The following is an 18,515-nucleotide window of genomic DNA, read 5'->3' as shown; positions in this document are numbered from 1 at the left end:
TAGTTTATGTCACAAAAAATAGACAACTTCAAAAACTTAGACTGCCGTACATTATGATACTCTAATGTCATTAAGCGGCTCCCATCAAGTGAATCGACCAAAAATAGACAAATTCCCCCAATTGCTTTGTGCTATTAATCCAGTCAATTTCGGGTCATCGAGTCAATTTCGAGTCAGATGTTTCGGGTCAATTCAATATCGAGTTTTGCATTGTATCCATGTTAGATTTTACATAATTATTAATCCACTTTTTATATCGGGTCAAATCCGGTTGGTTATAAGGTAAAGTAAATATCGGATCATCAAGTCTGTTTTGAATCCCTCTCGCCTACTAGTTTAACTAGACCAGCTATCTTCAAAGACAAAACATTGAATTCAGTAGTATTTTAAAACTAAACATACAAGCAAGAACATATACTGTACTTACAATTGAGCCCTTCATCTTTTTTACAAACCATATAATAACTTTTGACATGAAGTTGTATTCTAACAAGCAGCAGTTTATGGTGACGGATTCATGGCACAAGACATAACATTCGAGAACAGCGCAGGAAGCGACAGAAGCCAAGCAGTAGCCCTTTCATGTTCCGCAAACCACACCATCTTTTACAGATGCAGATTCAATGGATACCATGACACTCTCTATGCCAAACAAGGTACCCAATTCTATAGAGAATGTGACATATACGGAACAGTCGATTTCATATTTGGATTTGCAACATCTGTTTTCCAAAAATGCAATCTATATGCCCATACATCAGACTCTAAGACAGTAACATATACAGCACAAGGCAGACAGTCTTTAGATCAGAAATCAGTTTTCACACTACAAGGCTGTAATTTCACTACAGCTCCTGGTGTGGACAGTACTGAATCTGCCATAAGTGCATTCCTTGGACGGCCATGGTTTCCTTACTCTACGGTTATGGTCATGGAGTCGTATTTGGATTGGATAATTAGTCCTTCTGGGTGGGAGGACTGGCCCAATACACCGGACAAAAATGCAGTTTATTTGGAGTTTCGGAACTGGGGACCGAGAGCTGATACGAGTGAGAGAGTACAGTGGTCGGGTTTTAAGGTGATACGTGATTCGAGGGAGGCATGGCCTTATATTGCTTCTCAGTTGATCCAAGGAGATGAGTGGATCCCAGATACTGGTGTTCCTTACGAAGCTGGATTTTTATTCTCACCTTTAGATTAGATAGTAGTGCTCATTATAGCGTAAAAACAAGGCCGCATTGCTGTATCTATAGATATATTATGATTTGACTGTTATTTAGGCATTAAGATAACCGCATCAATCCCATTACCGCATCACCATTTCTCTATTGCAATTATGACTTGGACCGCAATTTTTGTTATGGTGCTCATGTATATGTAGTCTAATTTATTGGAAAAAGATTGAATGAATGAAGACAAAAGAAATGCAGGGAAAAATTAGCATATTGTCACTATATTCCTTTTTTCTTTCCTATACACTTCATCTGAGAATTGTTGCTATTGTCATGAAATAGTATAAATAAATTCTAACGTCTCTTACAAAAACAAAATGCGTACTTTTTGACTTAATATAATCGAACTTATCAATAATACATTATTCTATTACTCCAACTCTATTAAGTACCTTCTATCTCGGCTCCCTCCTAGGCTAGCTTTTGGGGCCGATTGTACTCATATTTACCCTTGTAATAGCACATAAGTTGTTTCTAATTAAAACTTAATTACAAACATCATCAAAAACCTTATTTAAATGTTGAGTATACATCTCAAGTCCCAAGTTGGAAAAATAAATAAGAGTTGATAAATATATAAGTGACCGCCTCTGAATTAACATGAGGTATTTTAGGAAGGTGGCCAAAAACAAGTCCGCGCAGGCTCGGCCAAATGCTGACAATATCATACAAATGTTGATCTTTCACGAATGGTGACAAGTCCTTTATGATCTCCGTCATTAGTAGTCAAATTTGACTAATGTTAAAGACAATCACATAAGTTATGAAAAGTCATTGAAAGGAGAGGTGTATACCTCACACAAAGATCACAAAATGAAATTTAAATGGATGTTTATGATGTGACAAGTGTTGGAAACAAATGAGCAAGTAGATGAAATGAATTACAATAATAAAGAAATAATCAAGACAAGAATTTAAGGCGGTTCATCAATCAATGGGCTACGTCCACCATCTAGCCTAAGATTATATTAATGTGTTTAAAAAAGATAAACAAACTTGAGAGGAATTACAAATGAAGGTTTAATGTAAGAAGACAAGAGCTAATTAGGGAGTAATCTTAGCAAAAAGGATTCTCTTACAAATGAGACTTTGGTGCATCTAACTAAGGCCAAAAACAAGAGTATTTATAGGGTAAAAGTCTTGGTGCCCAAGTACCCTCTACCACCTAGTTCAATGTACTAATGTATTTGTGTGATTCTCCATCATCCAATCACAATGTAGTATTTGGTACCCAAGGTTTGCTTCATCTAAGCACCCACTAACACCTAGTACAATGTACTAGTGTACTTGTTTGATACTTCATCATCCAATCACATTATAGTACTTGAGTACTCTTCTTACTTTAACTAACAAGTTAGATTAATTTTCTTAATCTTGTTTTGATTACTTGATGAACAAAAGTTGCTAATAATCTTAAAGTTATGTTTTCAAATGTGTTAAAAGGCTGACTCGTTGGAGGCCAAGATAGGTAATTGGTGGTGTTGGACAATATATGGAGAAACTTTAAAAGAGAGGCAGAGGCTACTAAAAGCTATGTTTGGGTATGAAAGCAGCAATTTCAATCAAAGATTAAAACACTGATATCCTTATTCTTAGCAAAACATAGTACGCATAGTAAACATAGGAATATAATAGCCAAAGAGTCTTGTGTGGTCTCTTCTCCACACACCCAACCCAAACAAAATGGTAACAAAACAAGCTCTCAAAACAGATATGATGATAACAATAACAAGTAACTGAGTATCTTATCTCTTGTTTAATGCTCTTTTAGTCTTTTCCGAGTAAGGTGACTAGGAAGGTCTCATAGTCCCAGTGAGTCTCTTTAATCACAACATGCTCAAGTGTCCTACTGTTCCTCTTGTAGAAAAGCTCCTTGATTTCTCCCAAGTCTATCTCTGCCCTCGTTACTATCACTCTAGTCAGTGCATCTTCATCAGTTCCGTGCTTCATAAGTGCATCAGTCAGAACCTAATATTATTGACACAAAAAGATTTATGGTTTTCATGCTAAACATGTAAAGTTCAATACACTTTTTCTCATATTAGCATTCATAGAACAAGCTACCTGTTCCAAATACTCCTGAGGACACTTGATGCATCGAATGACAGCTTGGAGTGCTGCAACGAATTCATGATCTTGGTCACAATCCAAAATCTGTTCACAATCAGAGTAAGGGTGAGTTCAGGATACTAGTAAGAGGTGGACCCAACACTCATCTCTGAACGTGTAGTGTACTGAACTGGATTAAATGTTACACTACTCAATAAATTAATAAGCAAAGGATTGGGGCCATACTCTAGGCAGGTTCGAGCCTAGATTCTCCCCCGATAAGAGTGAGCATAATGCTTCAGAACACTTTTTCTTTAGAGTTGTAGATTTCCATTTGACTGGTAAGTTTGTTAACGTGGTTGTACACAATAAGAACCGCATAGAAGGAGAGTTGACTGAACATCAACCTGATGAGGTTCCATCTTAAAACCAATTGGTGATAGGAGGAGTAGCCTATCAAGCTTATATGTTAATCAACCTCCCTCTAGTTGTTTGATGTGGGATCACATGTAGGTTATTTTTCCAACACTACATCACAATACAGTTCAAAGCTGATATGTTAGAGTGATTGTTATACTTTTACCTCAGTGATGGAAGTTCCTGAGATATCTTGAAAACGGTAAAAGGTTGATACGAGGTGAGCCTTACTCCGAGTGGTTAAAATCCTTATGATCTCATCGTGTTTATAATCCTTATCCTTGATGCAATTGTGAAGGATTTCAGCCTCTGCTTCGACCAGTTTTGGCTCTGACTCTTCAGTGTCATGCCTGTACACACTAACTAGCAAAAGTAGCAGCTGCAGCAATGATGTAATCATACTGTTATGAAAATATGTTCACAACAAGAATATATGATCAATAAATCATTCAAAAGGTTCCAGGAACTTACTGTGCGCATTTCACCAGAGAAGTGAGAGGCAACATCTTCCTCCAAGCTATGTCTGTATCGAGCCTGATAAGCCCGTTTGATTGCCAAGAGTACTTCGGAAGAAGGGATGCACGAGAGTTCGATGATTACTCGGTAGTCTGCTTTCTTTAGAGCATTGTACGCTAGAACAGCTTCCCGATCACAGGGATCCAACATCCACCGATATACAGCTTTCTACATCAGGGGCGGACCAACATTGGGGCTGAGTAAAAATCGACAAATATTTTTAAAGACACATGCATCTCAAAAAATTATTGATGAGCATTGAGAACATGATACGTCGTTTCATACAAAACCTTCTAACAAGGTTGTACTCTCTTTGTCATTTCCATTTTGCATCATTTTTCATTTTAATTTGTATCATTAATTTTGCACCATTTTCATTTTTGAAAATAGCTTTACTATCATTCTTTTAATTTCATCCACAAACTTATAATTTTAACTACTGATTTCCATAATTCTATTCTCTAGTTAGTTTTTGTACTTGAATATATTTACTCCGTATGTCATTTAATATTTTATGTTTTCTATTTTCTAGGACCTAGTAAATTGGCTATGTTGCACATATCCGGAACCACCTTTGCTCAACATTACAATTTACATCCCTATTGGGATTTAGAGTGTTAGATTTTTGTTTCTTAACTTCAGAATTGAACTCTTATTAAAACAATGTAGTTCCTCCATTTCATTAAACCAGGCCCATTTCTGAACTTCCAGTGGTCTAGGGAGAGATTAAAAATAGGAACCCGTATGTAGAAGAATAAAAATAGGGACCCTTATGTAGAAGATTTAAAATCCACCATTTGAGTATAAAACTTAAGGCCGAAGATAATGATTAAAAGTTTACAGTTGAAGAATGATCTAATTCATCACAATCTTCTAACTATTTTGAAATATTTTTCGAATTCCCTTGTTATCCAAATAAACATGAAGATTTCCCTTTTTTTTCTTGAAATTGTAAAGAGAATTTAAAAAGCTTTGCCATTTTTTCTTGAAACCACCGTAGGAATTAAGAAATGGAAAAGTTACCATTTAAGTTTGGAAGAAGAGCCATGTAAATCAACCGGATTGATTGCATGTGTTAGACATTTATCGTCTTTGCCATTAATATCCCATTCCCACTATGTCACTACCGTATCTTTCTCATTTTTATGTTTTTAATATTTAAATTTAAATGCTTAAAACTATCTAATTTTTAAAATATGGGGCCTTGGGCCTTTGCCCCACCCGCCCTAAGCCAGATACGGGCCAGCATTATACTTATTATATTTGACTTTTTATACAATTTAATGCGTTATTTTGATCATTTGTATATTTAATTATGCACATTTAAAAATTATAAAAAGTAAATATTATGAAAGTATATAATTAGACGATTCAAACAAGATATCACTTAACTATATTTTTTCTTTACGATAAGTAATGTCGATAACCATATAACATTCGCCCTTAATATTTAACTCTGTATACCCCAAATATTAAAATACTTAACCTCAAACACGATATTCAATGAACATAGTTAAAGATATACAAGGTTAAGTATCTCAATACACAGAGTATACAAAATTAAATAATAATTAAAGTGTTTTGAGTCAATAATCAATAGCTAGAATTATTATTTACAAATTTCCTTTATTAAAAATTGATCATTAAACTTTAAAATATCATAAAAGTTCTAATTGTTCAATACTGTAATTTTATTTGTTATAAGAAATTGGATATAGGTGAAAGTTACAGTTAAGTTCGTCCTAGGCCGTGAAAATCTCAAAAACATTTAATTTGTATGAACACCTAAATGACCTAATATTGTTTTCCAATAAATCAATCTCCAAAGAATGTTGGTTGGTTATATGACTCGATGGTATGAAATATAGTCACCTCAAAGTTCCCAGAAAGCTCGCTCTCAAAACGCTTAATAAGATTTTCATTATACAGCTGTTCATAAGCTTCCTTGATAAGCTTCCTCTGGTCTGCATTCCTATGACCAATGATTGATATTATGCCATTCTCATCAGTACCAAATCCTGCATTTTTTTTCATACTTAAGCAAGTCAACGATAATCAAAATCGATCCAATCATTAAATCATTTTCTTAATCATCTGTTTTAATTTTACACAACCATAAGGCGAAATTCCTAAAATCGAAAAAACAATCAGTGATCAAAATCAATGACCTTATAGAAAAAGCAGATTGATTATGAAAATCAGAATCTGCTACTGCCGATGATAAATAAATGCAATGCAAGTTTGAAATAGAGATGAAGAGAGTAATGTGTAGATGACCTTGGACAGCTTTTCTAAGAGCTTCAGCATCAGCAATGGGATCGGCGTGTTCAGGAGCGATGAGGGTGCCCATTTTCTCTCTCAAGATTTTTCTGAATGTAGCAAAAATTAAGATGTACTATTACGTGCTCTATCAACGTTGCTGCCTACTACTGCTTTTCTATGTACTTATTTGCGGATTCAGGATTTAAATTTTCAGTAGGAAAAATATATATATTTTGTTTTCTATTATTTGTTCATTTTAATTAATTAAGTTTGTTTATTTTAAAAGAGAAAAATTTTAATTATATTTTTAAATATATATTAATGATAAAATATATTGATGTGGAATTTTATTAGATTTGTAGTAATGCGTTCTTAAAGATATTAAGATATGTAAAAATAAAATAGAAAAACAAACATAAATAGAGGGAGTATGAAATTTTAATTTAGTAGAGAAATATTAATCTTGGTAGCACTAGTTAATTTTATGAGACCACAACATATTTGTATTATTTGTCTTAGTTTTAATTAATAGTAAATATTTTTTTTTTAAATACTTGTAATATTTAACTTTTTATACAGTCTAATATACAAATTAATTTTTAATATTTTTAATTATAAATAATAAAAAATTATAAAAATTTAATATTAATAATTTTTTTATTAAGATGAATGAAAGAAAACATTACTTGATAATATTTGAAGTTATAAATTAAAATGAAAATTTTAAATACTAGAAATAATTTGAAAGAGAGGCGGTGCTTACAGATTTTTTATTGGTTATATTGTCAAATGTCAATACTAACTTGCGTACACAGCAGCCAGATGGACGCGTATCAGCGTATGTAATGCAATGCAATAGTGGAGTTGTTGGAAATGTTTGTCTCTTTGTTTAATATACTATTATTATATTGGTTGAAAACAGCTGGTACGTTCAGTATTGAACAAATTATTCTTTTCATGCATTTTGTTTTCAATATACATAATTTAATATAAAATTATAATAACACAATTTTTAAATATCTCCATACTTTTTAATTAAATTACAATTTTACCTCTTAATTTAAAATTTCTTACATATATTCTAACTTCACTAAATAACACCTTTATCACACTTAAAAAACAAAATTACAACATAAAATTTTTGGAGCAAAAGCTAAGGAATTCAATCCGCAAACAAATAATCGAGGTAATTTTTATTCGAATCGTATTATTTTTTAAAAAATTAAAAAAAGAAAAAAAAATGAGTCGCACGGGACTCGGCCGCAGGTCAGTCGCACGAAACCCCTGTCTCACCCAATTTTATTTTTTTTTAAAAATAATATACTTATTATTATTATTATTATTATTATTATTATTATTATTATTATTATTATTATTATTATTATTATTATTGTTGTTATTATTGTTGATGTTATTAATATTATTGTTTTTAATATTTTTTTTAAATATTAATATTATTATTATTATTATTATTATTATTATTATTATTATTATTAAATTTTTATTTTTTCTTTAAATATTATTTTTATTATTTTTGTTGGTGATGTTGTTGTTATTATTGTTATTGTTAGTAAATTTTTCTTTAATGTTATTTTTAAATATTGTTTTTGTTATTAGTGTTATGATTATTATTATTATTATTATTGTTTTTGTTATTATTGTTATGATTATTATTATTGTTATTTTTATTATTATTGTTATTATTATTATGATTATTGTTAATTTAGAAAATTAATTACAATAATAATAATTAATATTTTGTTAAATTATATTTGTTGATAATGAGTAGTTTAATATGTTAATTAATTATTGTCTTTTGTTTATGTGATTAACTTAACGTAATGTTTGATTATTTTTATTATTATTAGTAGTTAATTAAATTATCAAAATTGTAGTAAATGGCTGGTAGTCAAGGGAAAGGAAAGGGTTTTTTTAGACACTTGTTGAGCGGGAATAGTTCTAAGCCTACCCTACTCAGAGTGGGCCCTCATGAGAGGGGGTAACAGGTTCTGTTAGGAGGGCTGGGCAGGAAGAGACTGCCAGACGCAGTGAGGCCACGGTCGAGTACGTCACACCATGTGCGCACTCGATTTGATGACCAGGCTAGCGTCTAGAGTAGTTGGGGGGTTTCTAGTGATGATGATGATGATGATAATGTTAAGTACCAAGGCACTGTTGGTCGTCCAGTGGATTGGACTGTTGTCCGCGGGGTCGACGGTAAATTCACACGTGCCGCCCGTAGTTCTGCAAGCGCATCTAAGCATGCCTGATGTAGTCACGTTGATGATGAGCCGCCACGGGGGAGCAGGCGCTCACAGTCCGCTGGAACGGACTGGTTGGTCACATCACCCCAGCCCGGGGAGCCCACAGATACGCACCCGATACCCAGCTATGGCGGGCACATAGCTAAAGTTATTTTTGACGGCTCTGAGCATACGCCTCTGGTTTTGGAGTGTCGTAGTAGAAAGAAGCCGTTGGAGGCGATCATCGGACTGCGGGATATGTTTGATGCATTTTATGATGTTCTACCTGCCACTCCCCTCGGCCGGCTACCCTACATTATGCACCAGCACATTGACTGTGCTTTGATATCGGCCTTCGTGGAGAGGTTGCAGCCGGATACAAACACCTTCCACATGCCATGGGGGAGATGATGATTATATTGCACAACGTGCAACGCATATTGGGCATAGGTATTGAAGGTTCACTACCGGCTGAACCTGCTGAGGGGGAGTGGAAGGGCGATATTGCTGGTTTGTTTAGGGATCCCATGTCTGAGCTACGATGGAAAGGGATATTCACCAGCGGTGGCATCAACGTTGCTGAAATTATGCAGTTGTGCCTCCGGTCCCAAGCTATGGAGATCCAATCGACAACCTATTACATGGCTATTGTTGGCTCTACACTGCTGGCGGATAAGACCAGAACCAGCATGCGACCTCACCCGATACTAACCGTCAACATAGATTAGGATGAGATCGCCTGGGGTGCGGTGACGCTGGCCTACATGTATCGGCAACTGGGAACGACGTCCAGGGTTGGTTGCAAGACCATTGCTGGTTGCCTGACATTGCTTCAGACATGGATTTACGAGTACTTTCCGTCCTTCCGCCCTCATCCTCGTCAAGCAGATGTGCCTAATAAGACTAGGGCGGAGATGTGGTCCACGCCCAAGCCAGGTCGTGAGATCAACATGCTGAGGGACTGCAGGAGTATATTGGACTCCATGACGGAAACTCAGGTATTGTACATCACATCACACTGTGTTATTCATGTAATTTTAATTTATAGATTATTTGTATATGTTAATTTTGCTTGTATGCAGGTGGAATGGACTCCATACATGACTTCTCCTAGAGAATTACTAAATGAGCACCCATGCAACACTTACATCGGGGGTATCACTTGCTTTGATATCGTCAAGGTGTATTTGCCGGAGAGGACAGTGCGACAGGTCGGCTTTGTGCAGACTATTCCCCCCTCCTATCAGACCAACCCAGGCTATACGACCGGCACACGGTACCTATTCCGTGACCTTTGCTTCTCCCCCTATTTACACGGAGGCATGGAGTAGGTTCCCCTATTCTGGTCGCCTTGGTGATCAGGCACTTTGTCGGGCATCTGTTCCATTTGATCCTAGTTAAGTTGACTGGTTCAGAGTGTTCTCCCACCCATACATCCTCCCCGGCGAAGGACCGAATGCCGGTTTTGGTGCAGCTGAAAGTATAGCGGAATATGTTAATTTTTTTAATTTATTTGTTTTCTATTATGTGTTTAATATCTTATTCACACCCTTTTCTTTATTTTTTTTACCGTTTCTAAACGAATGGCCGAGTCGAGTCGCTCCATTTGTGAGACTGCCTCCTGTTGCAGAAATGACCCCTCGGGAAATACATGCTTTAGATGTATACATTTCTGATATTAGAGATTTATTTGCCGAATGGCAAGCTTTTAAGGGGTATGGCCCTTCATAAACTGTTGGTTTTTGTAATTGAAAACTAATTTACATCAATGCTAATATTTATTTACATCAATACTTTTTACATTATAGTTAAATTAATTTACATCAATTCTATACATATTGAATTTCATCCATGTATTGAATCTCATCTACATGTGTAGTTAAACTACATAATGATGTACACAATAGTATCACTATGGACTATCTACAAATTGAATCTCATCTACATGTGTAGTTAAACTAAATAATGATGTACACAATGTGTTACACAATGGACTATCTAAATTTACAGCATCTTCAGCGGTGTTAGTACGTTGTGGTGGTCGTGGCCCGTATAGTCTATTCCAAACCAAAATCCTGCTACTAAAATGTGTTTCTATATGTCTGGAAGAATTGTGAACTGCTTCTCTCCATGATTGCTGTATGGCGGTAGTGGAGATGAATCTTCGTTCATTAATAGTTTAACAAAATAATTTCTATTCACCCAACATATATGTATAACTTTATTTACACTATGCACACCCGTTGCTTTCCTTAACGGAAGAACCAAACAGTTGTACATCGGATTACAGTCAGCAGAACCATAATAAGCAATGCCAATGTTAAGAAATGTTGCTGCAGAGTACAATGCCATCGGTGCTTCCATCAAGTAAATATAAGGAGCAGGTCCATTACTGTGTGAACCAATTCTGAATAATAGCATTGTCTAACGCCTCCTCCGATAGATATACACTTACGTATTGGTCTCTGTTCATTTGCATTTCCATGCACATTGCACGTCTTAAAAGAGGTCATGCCTTCTCGCCTCCCAACTCTGTGACGGCAATAGCTCTAAAACCACAGTTACCATTACCTATAACATCAATCCAATCAAACAAGTAAGGAGAGAGAAAATGTGCAGGATGTGATTGGGCCATGGAAACAGTGAAAAATCACGACCTACTAGATCATCTACAATTATTGAATATAAGGTTAGTAAGATTAAGCTATAGCAAACTAATTTAAATAACGGCAAGGAAAGTCATGTACCGGATAAGTTGAAACTAAACTTAATTCCAATTGAGGATTGTGTTTCCCGACCACTAGATCTACCACTGAATCTCCCGCGGGATGAAGATCTAGACCCTCGACCACGAGAAGATGATCTACTATATTCAAATGCACTTTTATTTATTCTAAGGGTTTTGCTTGTGGTTTTTTATCTGTGCATGTGCCCTTTTAAACATGGTATCAAATGAGCTATTACCGCTACCAAGATAATACTTGAAAGACGAGTGTTGGCTTTGAACTCTGCTGGTGGTCTGATTACCCATGTGTAAACAGTCATTCGTCCATGCACGCACAAATTTCTCTTTAAATGGAATCCATGTTCCAGCCAAGTATCAAACGACCTTTCTGTTCCTAACCGACCAGGTAGCCACAATCGATTGCCATCTCTCCTCAAATTCATCGAGTGTAGAACTTTCAACCAAGGGGTTCCATCTACTTTCCTGAATACCTGCCCTTGTTGATTTCTTTTCCCGCCACACAAATTGTCCACCATGTTCTCAACGTCGTTGTCAATATACCATATGCATAACAAATGATGCACATCTATATTAAACACAACATCGAACGTAATTAAGACATATTCAACAAAGAGAACGACAATAATTAATCAACAAAACCTTTTTACCTGGGAAGACGTTACGAATACCTGCAGATAAACCCTTATCTCGATCAGTGACAATGACGCTAGGAGTCTGAGCTGTGCCAAAAATATCTCTCTATCCCTGTAACACCCACGAATAGGACACAATATCCTCATCTCCTATCAAACAGAACGCAACCAAGAAGTTGTGATTGATTGGCGTCATTCCGATTACTTCACACAGTGGCCACTTTTGTTTGTTTGTTTTGTAAGTTGTATCTATCAACACAACATACGGCCACGTACGTATCATTTGGATTTAGGTAGGATTTGAATCTAATAATCTGCTCAAATCCCCGTTACTATCCAAGTCTATCCAAACCACGTAATTATGCTCTGTGGCCACATAAAGACAGTGTTAAAGGGGAGTCCTACCCTCCATCTCTTCTTTTCTAATTGACTGTCTAACATTGTATATTTGATTCATATTGGTAAAAAAACCAGGAAAATTTTCTCTAATTGAAGTCATGATAAAGGCAGGTTGCATGCCGGTTGCATTAAGCTGTCGTATGTGCTGCCGAATATCTACATTCAACCTATTTGCCCTTACATGACCATCTCTGTACACTAAAAATCGGTGGTTATGTCTATCTTTTTCCCCAGGACAAACCCTCATCGTCCAAGGTCTTTCTCCAGATTTACGACTACTTGCTACAATCATAAATTTACACCAACATGTTCTACTTTTAGAACCAGGTCGGGCAACATTATCTAGGTTATGCAAATCACCCTTAATATTACCATAGCGGTAACATCTTAAATACAAACTAACTCTAAAACGTTCTTCTTTTTGTTTATAAGAAGCACGTGTAAATTGAAAACTAATTGTTATTGCTATCTGATCGGCCCAACTATGTAATTCATCTACAGAATCAATTTCTCTATCTGTAACAAATCTACCAGAGTAATCTACATTGTCTCAAAGTCCTGCAAATTTAAAATATGAAATAAACCATACATTAGGTTATTAAAAAATTATACATACAAACATTAATACTAAAAATATTCAATAATAAATAAAAATTATAATTTACTTTAATAGTTAATATTAAAATAATAATAATACAAATTAATATTAAATAAAAAATATAATTTACTTCAATAATTAATATTAAAATGATAACAATACAAAATATAAAATAAAATAATTTAATAATAATAAAAAAAATTAATAATAAATAATAAGAAAATAATTATAATATATAATTATAAATTATTTAAATTATTAATAAGAAAAAAATAATAATATTAATAATATAAATTATAAATTATTTAAATTAATAATAATAATAATAATAATAATAATAATAATAATAATAATAATAATAATAACAATAATAATAATAATAATAATAATAATAATAATAATAATAATAATAATAATAATAATAATAATAATAATAAGACGAAGAAGAAGAAGAAGAAGAAGAAGAAGAAGAAGAAGAAGAAGAAAATAATAATAAATTACAAAATAGTAATAATATAAATAATTTACTACAAGGTATATTAAATAATAATAATAATATAAATTACTAAATGAATAAAAATTTATTTATATAATTTACATAATAATAATGTAAATAATAATAATAAAAAAAAGAGCAGTCCCACAATACGTGCGAGTGGACCATGGAGGAGTCACACAAAACGTGCGACTGGACCGCGGTTTAGTCGAACGTTTCAGTCGCACGTTTTGTGCGACTCCTCCGTGGTCCACTCGCACGTTTTGTGCGACTCCTTCCTTTTTTTTAAAAAAAACCCATTCAGATAAATTTAAGTACATATCCGATCCAATTCATAGTCGCTTTCATTAGCCATAGTAAATCGATTCCAGCAATCAACTTAATTAAAATCAAAAAACGTTTTTAGAGAGATAGTACCGTGTTTGAATTCGTATATCATGCAAGGGCGCTACTGAAAATTCAACATATATAGAGTCGCGATAAAAATATTCGGGATTACGTTTAAACTTTAAATTTAATGTTTTTAAAGTGATAATAGTGTTATTAAGTAAGATTTACATTTTTTAAACAAATTTTAAGTCCAGAGGCAAAATCGTAATTTCATTGGGGGTGACGATAAAATAAAAAGGGTGGCAATGAATGATAATACCCTTATAATAATTTTACAAACGTCACTTTCATGATCGACCTGCATGTTGAAAGGTTGGTCTTGAGGTTTATAATGTTATACTCTCTTTGATTCACTACATGTGCATGTCTCATTTGATTTTTCACAAATTTTATTAAGTAGTTAAATGAGATTATATGTGTAGAAGTGAGAGTCCTATTTATAGTCAAATGGAACAAAATGTATAGGAGAGAGACTCCAATTTATAGTCAAATGGAACAACATGAGTAGGAGATAGTCTAATTATTGTCAATGACGGATCCAGAACTCAAAATCTCGTGTTGAAGTTAATTAAGAAAAAGTTCGGTAGAATTAATTTATAAAAAGAATAATTCAAAAATTTTCATTACTCCAAATTGACCTGTAAGTAAAATATCGCAGTAATAGTCTCATGTCACTGCCACTATAAAATAAAAAGGACAATATATGTCATTCAGACATCCACACTGCATCGTACAAAGTTACAAGTTAGAAGTTACAACGAGAATAAAGTTTGACATAGTGAAATACTTCCACCGTTCTAAAATACTTGCAACATTACGGTTATTGATACTATTTATCGTTCAAGCTTATTTTATATATTACGGCTTAGATGTAAGAAAAATATATGCAAGTGGGATATTATATTGTTTGAATCGTTTAATCACATACTTTTATAAAATTAATTTTTTATAATTTTTAGATGTGCATATTTTAATATTATTAATGATTAAAATAACATATTAGATAGCGTAAAAAGTCAAATATAGCAAGCATAATGAATAAATGAAGTGCAAGGTATAAAAAAAGGAAATAATTTTTTTTAAAAAAAAACATGGGTAGCCTATGCTACCCATAGTTACAAGGTAGATCCGCCATTGATTATGGTTAAAAAAAAAAGGTACCCACAATTGAAATGGAACATTTGAGATGACTAAATAAATATCAAAATGAGACACATTTCACACATGTGCTGAATAAGAGGGAGTAATATACACATATGGATATCTAGTACCTTCTTTTCTCTCCTTTTTTTCATTCAAAAAAACTCTAGCCTTCATTGTTAAATTTTGGGGCTAATATCAACGTTATAGTTAATGATAAGTCCCTAATCTCTTTATTTTTGCTTTTTTCATTTTAGTTACAAATAAAATTCATTTTCTCTTTATTATAGAGTTCATTATCATCATCATCATCAACATCATACTCAGAGTATCCTGCTCATAGAGACTTTTGAACAGGGTCTGAAGAGGGAAGAAAAACGATAACCCATTCCCATAATGGAGAATGCGGTCAAAGAGTCCCCCGACTCAAAACTGATCCTTCGAAGAAGTTTTTCCTGCCTTTTCTCGTCGGCCTACACCATAAGTTTGACCTATAACAATAATTAACAAATAAATATACATATAAAACTAAGCATATAAAAGCTAAGCATATAAATAAAGAAAAAGTAAGAACTACGTAAAAAGAGTCAAAGAGCGTTATTTAAAAGGTAAGGAACAAGGACATCAACAAGTAAGGGGAAAGTCTCAGTAATCTAAGATATGAATAACGCACCTCGAACTATCCTTATCCCTGTTGAGGTCTTTAGAGAGTTGTAACTCGTGTAGGTCCCTTTTAATTTGTTCCTCTAATGTTCTCCTAGGTTTTCTCGACTTCTCTTACCCTCCACTATGATGCTTTTACGGGTAGGGGTGTTCAAAATCGGGTACCGGGTCGACCCGGATTTAGAAATCCAAGTACCCGCTTTTTCGGGTACCTAAAAATGTGACCCGATTCCGACCCGATTAAACCGGGTATCCGGATTCCGGATACCCAGTTTAAACCAGGTCGGAAATCGGATTTCGATTTTGTTTATTTAAAAATTGTGTTTCTTTTTCTTATTTCTTTTAACATTTTTTTTTTATATAAAATTCAAATTCTAAGTTGTTTACATGATAGATTTACCTGATTTAGAATTTTATTTTTTAAAATTGGAACTAAATTAGGCAAAATATTTATGTAATTTATTTTAGCTATTTCATACTAACTCAGAATTTGTTACATGTAATTGAATGAAAAAGTGATGTATTTGATAAATAATTTTAAAAATTCAATATTTAATTTATTGTTAAAAAAATCATGCATTCAATAAATTTAATCATGATAATATATAGTTACATATTCTATGAAGTAATATTTTTATATATTCTAAAATAATAAATCTGTGTATTGTACGGGTTTTTATACTAGTAATAAGATAAAACTAAGTAACGCAATATCTTTATTAACTAGTTATTACTTTGGTGATCCTAATTAAATTCTAATTATCAAGGATAATTTTAGTAAATTTACAATCTAATTGCCAATACCACATTAAGAATAAATCAAATTCTTGAGCTGATCATTGGATGAGATATATTATGAAACATGCTATCAATCTAATAATTACTGAAAACACTTAATTTTAAATACGTCGTTCGAAATAAAAGGATAATAATAGAATATAATTTAACACATTTAATATTTTTTATTGTAAAATGATTATAATATATTAATTGTATCAATATATTAAGAATAAGCATTTTAAATAAAAAAAACACAAAACCGAATACCGGATGCCCATTTTTACTAAAATTGATATTCGGATTCGACCCGAATACCCGATTTTGACAAATCGGGTTAATTATCCGATTTTTTAAACCAAATAATCCGGGTCGGGTTTTGCAAACCAGATTTTTTTGAATACCCCTACTTACGGAGGCATCATATGTCTTCCTCTTCACATGCCCAAACCATCTCAACCTATTTTCACGCATCTTTGTAGAAAGAGGGGCAACTCCTAACTTCTCTCTAAACTATTGGTTCCTTATTCTATCCATCATTATGTGACCGCACATCCACCTCGGCATACGTATTTCTGTAACTTCCAATTATGTTCAAACGTCTTCTTTATTGGCTAACATTTTGTCCCATACAACATTGTAGGCCTAATAGCAACTTGGTAAAATTTAACTTTTAATCTACCAGAAAACTTCCTATCACATAGCACCCCAGCAGCTGCTCGCCACTTAAGCCAACTCGCTTGTATACGATTAGTAACATCTATGTCAATCTCCCCATGACTCTGAATCATCGATTCTAAATACCTAAACTTAGTCGTACATGCAACAACTTTTCCGCCTATAGTCACCTCCTGTTCACTTATCGGCTATGTCCGACTAAAAGTCGCATCACAAATATTCTATCTTCTTACAACTTATGAGCATCCTTATCTTCTAAAACTGCCCTCCACTCTTGCAATTTTCTATCAACCTCCTCCTTAATTTCTGCTACTGACACGATATCATCCACAAATAGCATGCACTAGGGCACTGTCTCCCAAATAGATTTAGAGATCTCCTTCATAATGACCGTAAAAGTCTCTCATGGTGAGAGTTTAGAGTCGTGTTATCAATTTGATGGTAAAAAGGTATATGACTTGTTCACGCGTATCAATTCTGCTAATACACTCAATGGTATTGAACTTATCTCTATTTCAAAGCCACAACAGATCTAAATACCCCCGGAGGTTGTATCAAACAATGATGTGATAGGGGGAGGACTTTAGTGTTAGATCTCTTTTATAATTATCGTGACTTGTTCTATATAGAACTTTGTTAGATTAAAATTATTATGTATTTAATCGATTGTTACTCCACTATAGATGTCGAATGACATTTTTATCAATGAATTATTTGGTTCTTTTCAAAAATAAAAAATAAAATATACGTGTGTATATATGTTTTTAACCAAGATATGGCTCTAAGAATTTGAAATTTGAAATAAATAAGCTTATTTGCATAAAAAAAATCCAAAAATGAGCTTAGGGAAAATTTATTTAATTCCCAAAATAAGTATCTCCTTCTAATAGCTAGGGTTTAGTGTTTATTGGGTGGTTCGACCCAACAAGTCAAGGCTCGGAGTACTTCAAAATGGGTTGTCAACTAATCAAGTTGATAAAGGGTCAGGTCATTATTGGGCTTAGTTTTTAGAAAAATATTCTCATACTTTTTTATGACAAGATTATATATATAAATAGGTCGACCACATGGAATATAAATTCAAACTAAAAGATCATAGAATGAACTTTTTCTAATGGGTCAGGTTAGGTCAAGTCTAAACAAACTTTGATCCACCATGGCCACCCGACCCGGCCCGATTAGAAGCTCTACTCTCAAGTATGTTTTTGGCATATATGTCTGGCAATGTTAAATTATGCACTGAACTTAGCGAGTCCTTTGCATACTTATCAGTGGAT

The 18,515-nt window shown here is 33.5% G+C and overlaps 2 protein-coding genes across 2 annotated transcripts; one reads left to right on the top strand and one right to left on the bottom strand.

Annotated features, from left to right (window-relative positions):
* Window positions 1-517: 517 nt before the first annotated feature.
* On the top strand, window positions 518-1,201 carry LOC130803705 (pectinesterase 2-like). Its single transcript, XM_057667905.1, has one exon. It carries the CDS (start codon window positions 518-520, stop codon window positions 1,199-1,201), a length of 684 nt encoding a protein of 227 aa, XP_057523888.1.
* A 224-nt stretch (window positions 1,202-1,425) lies between these two features.
* Window positions 1,426-6,669, bottom strand: LOC130804217 (annexin-like protein RJ4). The gene is made up of 6 exons (XM_057668582.1): window positions 6,492-6,669; window positions 6,087-6,232; window positions 4,170-4,382; window positions 3,865-4,077; window positions 3,297-3,386; window positions 1,426-3,200 (listed from the first exon to the last, which is right to left on the bottom strand). The coding sequence occupies exons 1-6, from the start codon at window positions 6,562-6,564 to the stop codon at window positions 3,000-3,002; spliced, it is 936 nt and encodes a 311-aa protein (XP_057524565.1). The 5' UTR covers window positions 6,565-6,669; the 3' UTR covers window positions 1,426-2,999.
* Window positions 6,670-18,515: the final 11,846 nt, after the last annotated feature.

This window comes from Amaranthus tricolor, chromosome 17 (genome assembly GCF_026212465.1).
Source record: "Amaranthus tricolor cultivar Red isolate AtriRed21 chromosome 17, ASM2621246v1, whole genome shotgun sequence".
Taxonomy (NCBI): domain Eukaryota; kingdom Viridiplantae; phylum Streptophyta; class Magnoliopsida; order Caryophyllales; family Amaranthaceae; genus Amaranthus; species Amaranthus tricolor.
This window is presented reverse-complemented; position numbering and strand designations above follow the sequence as displayed.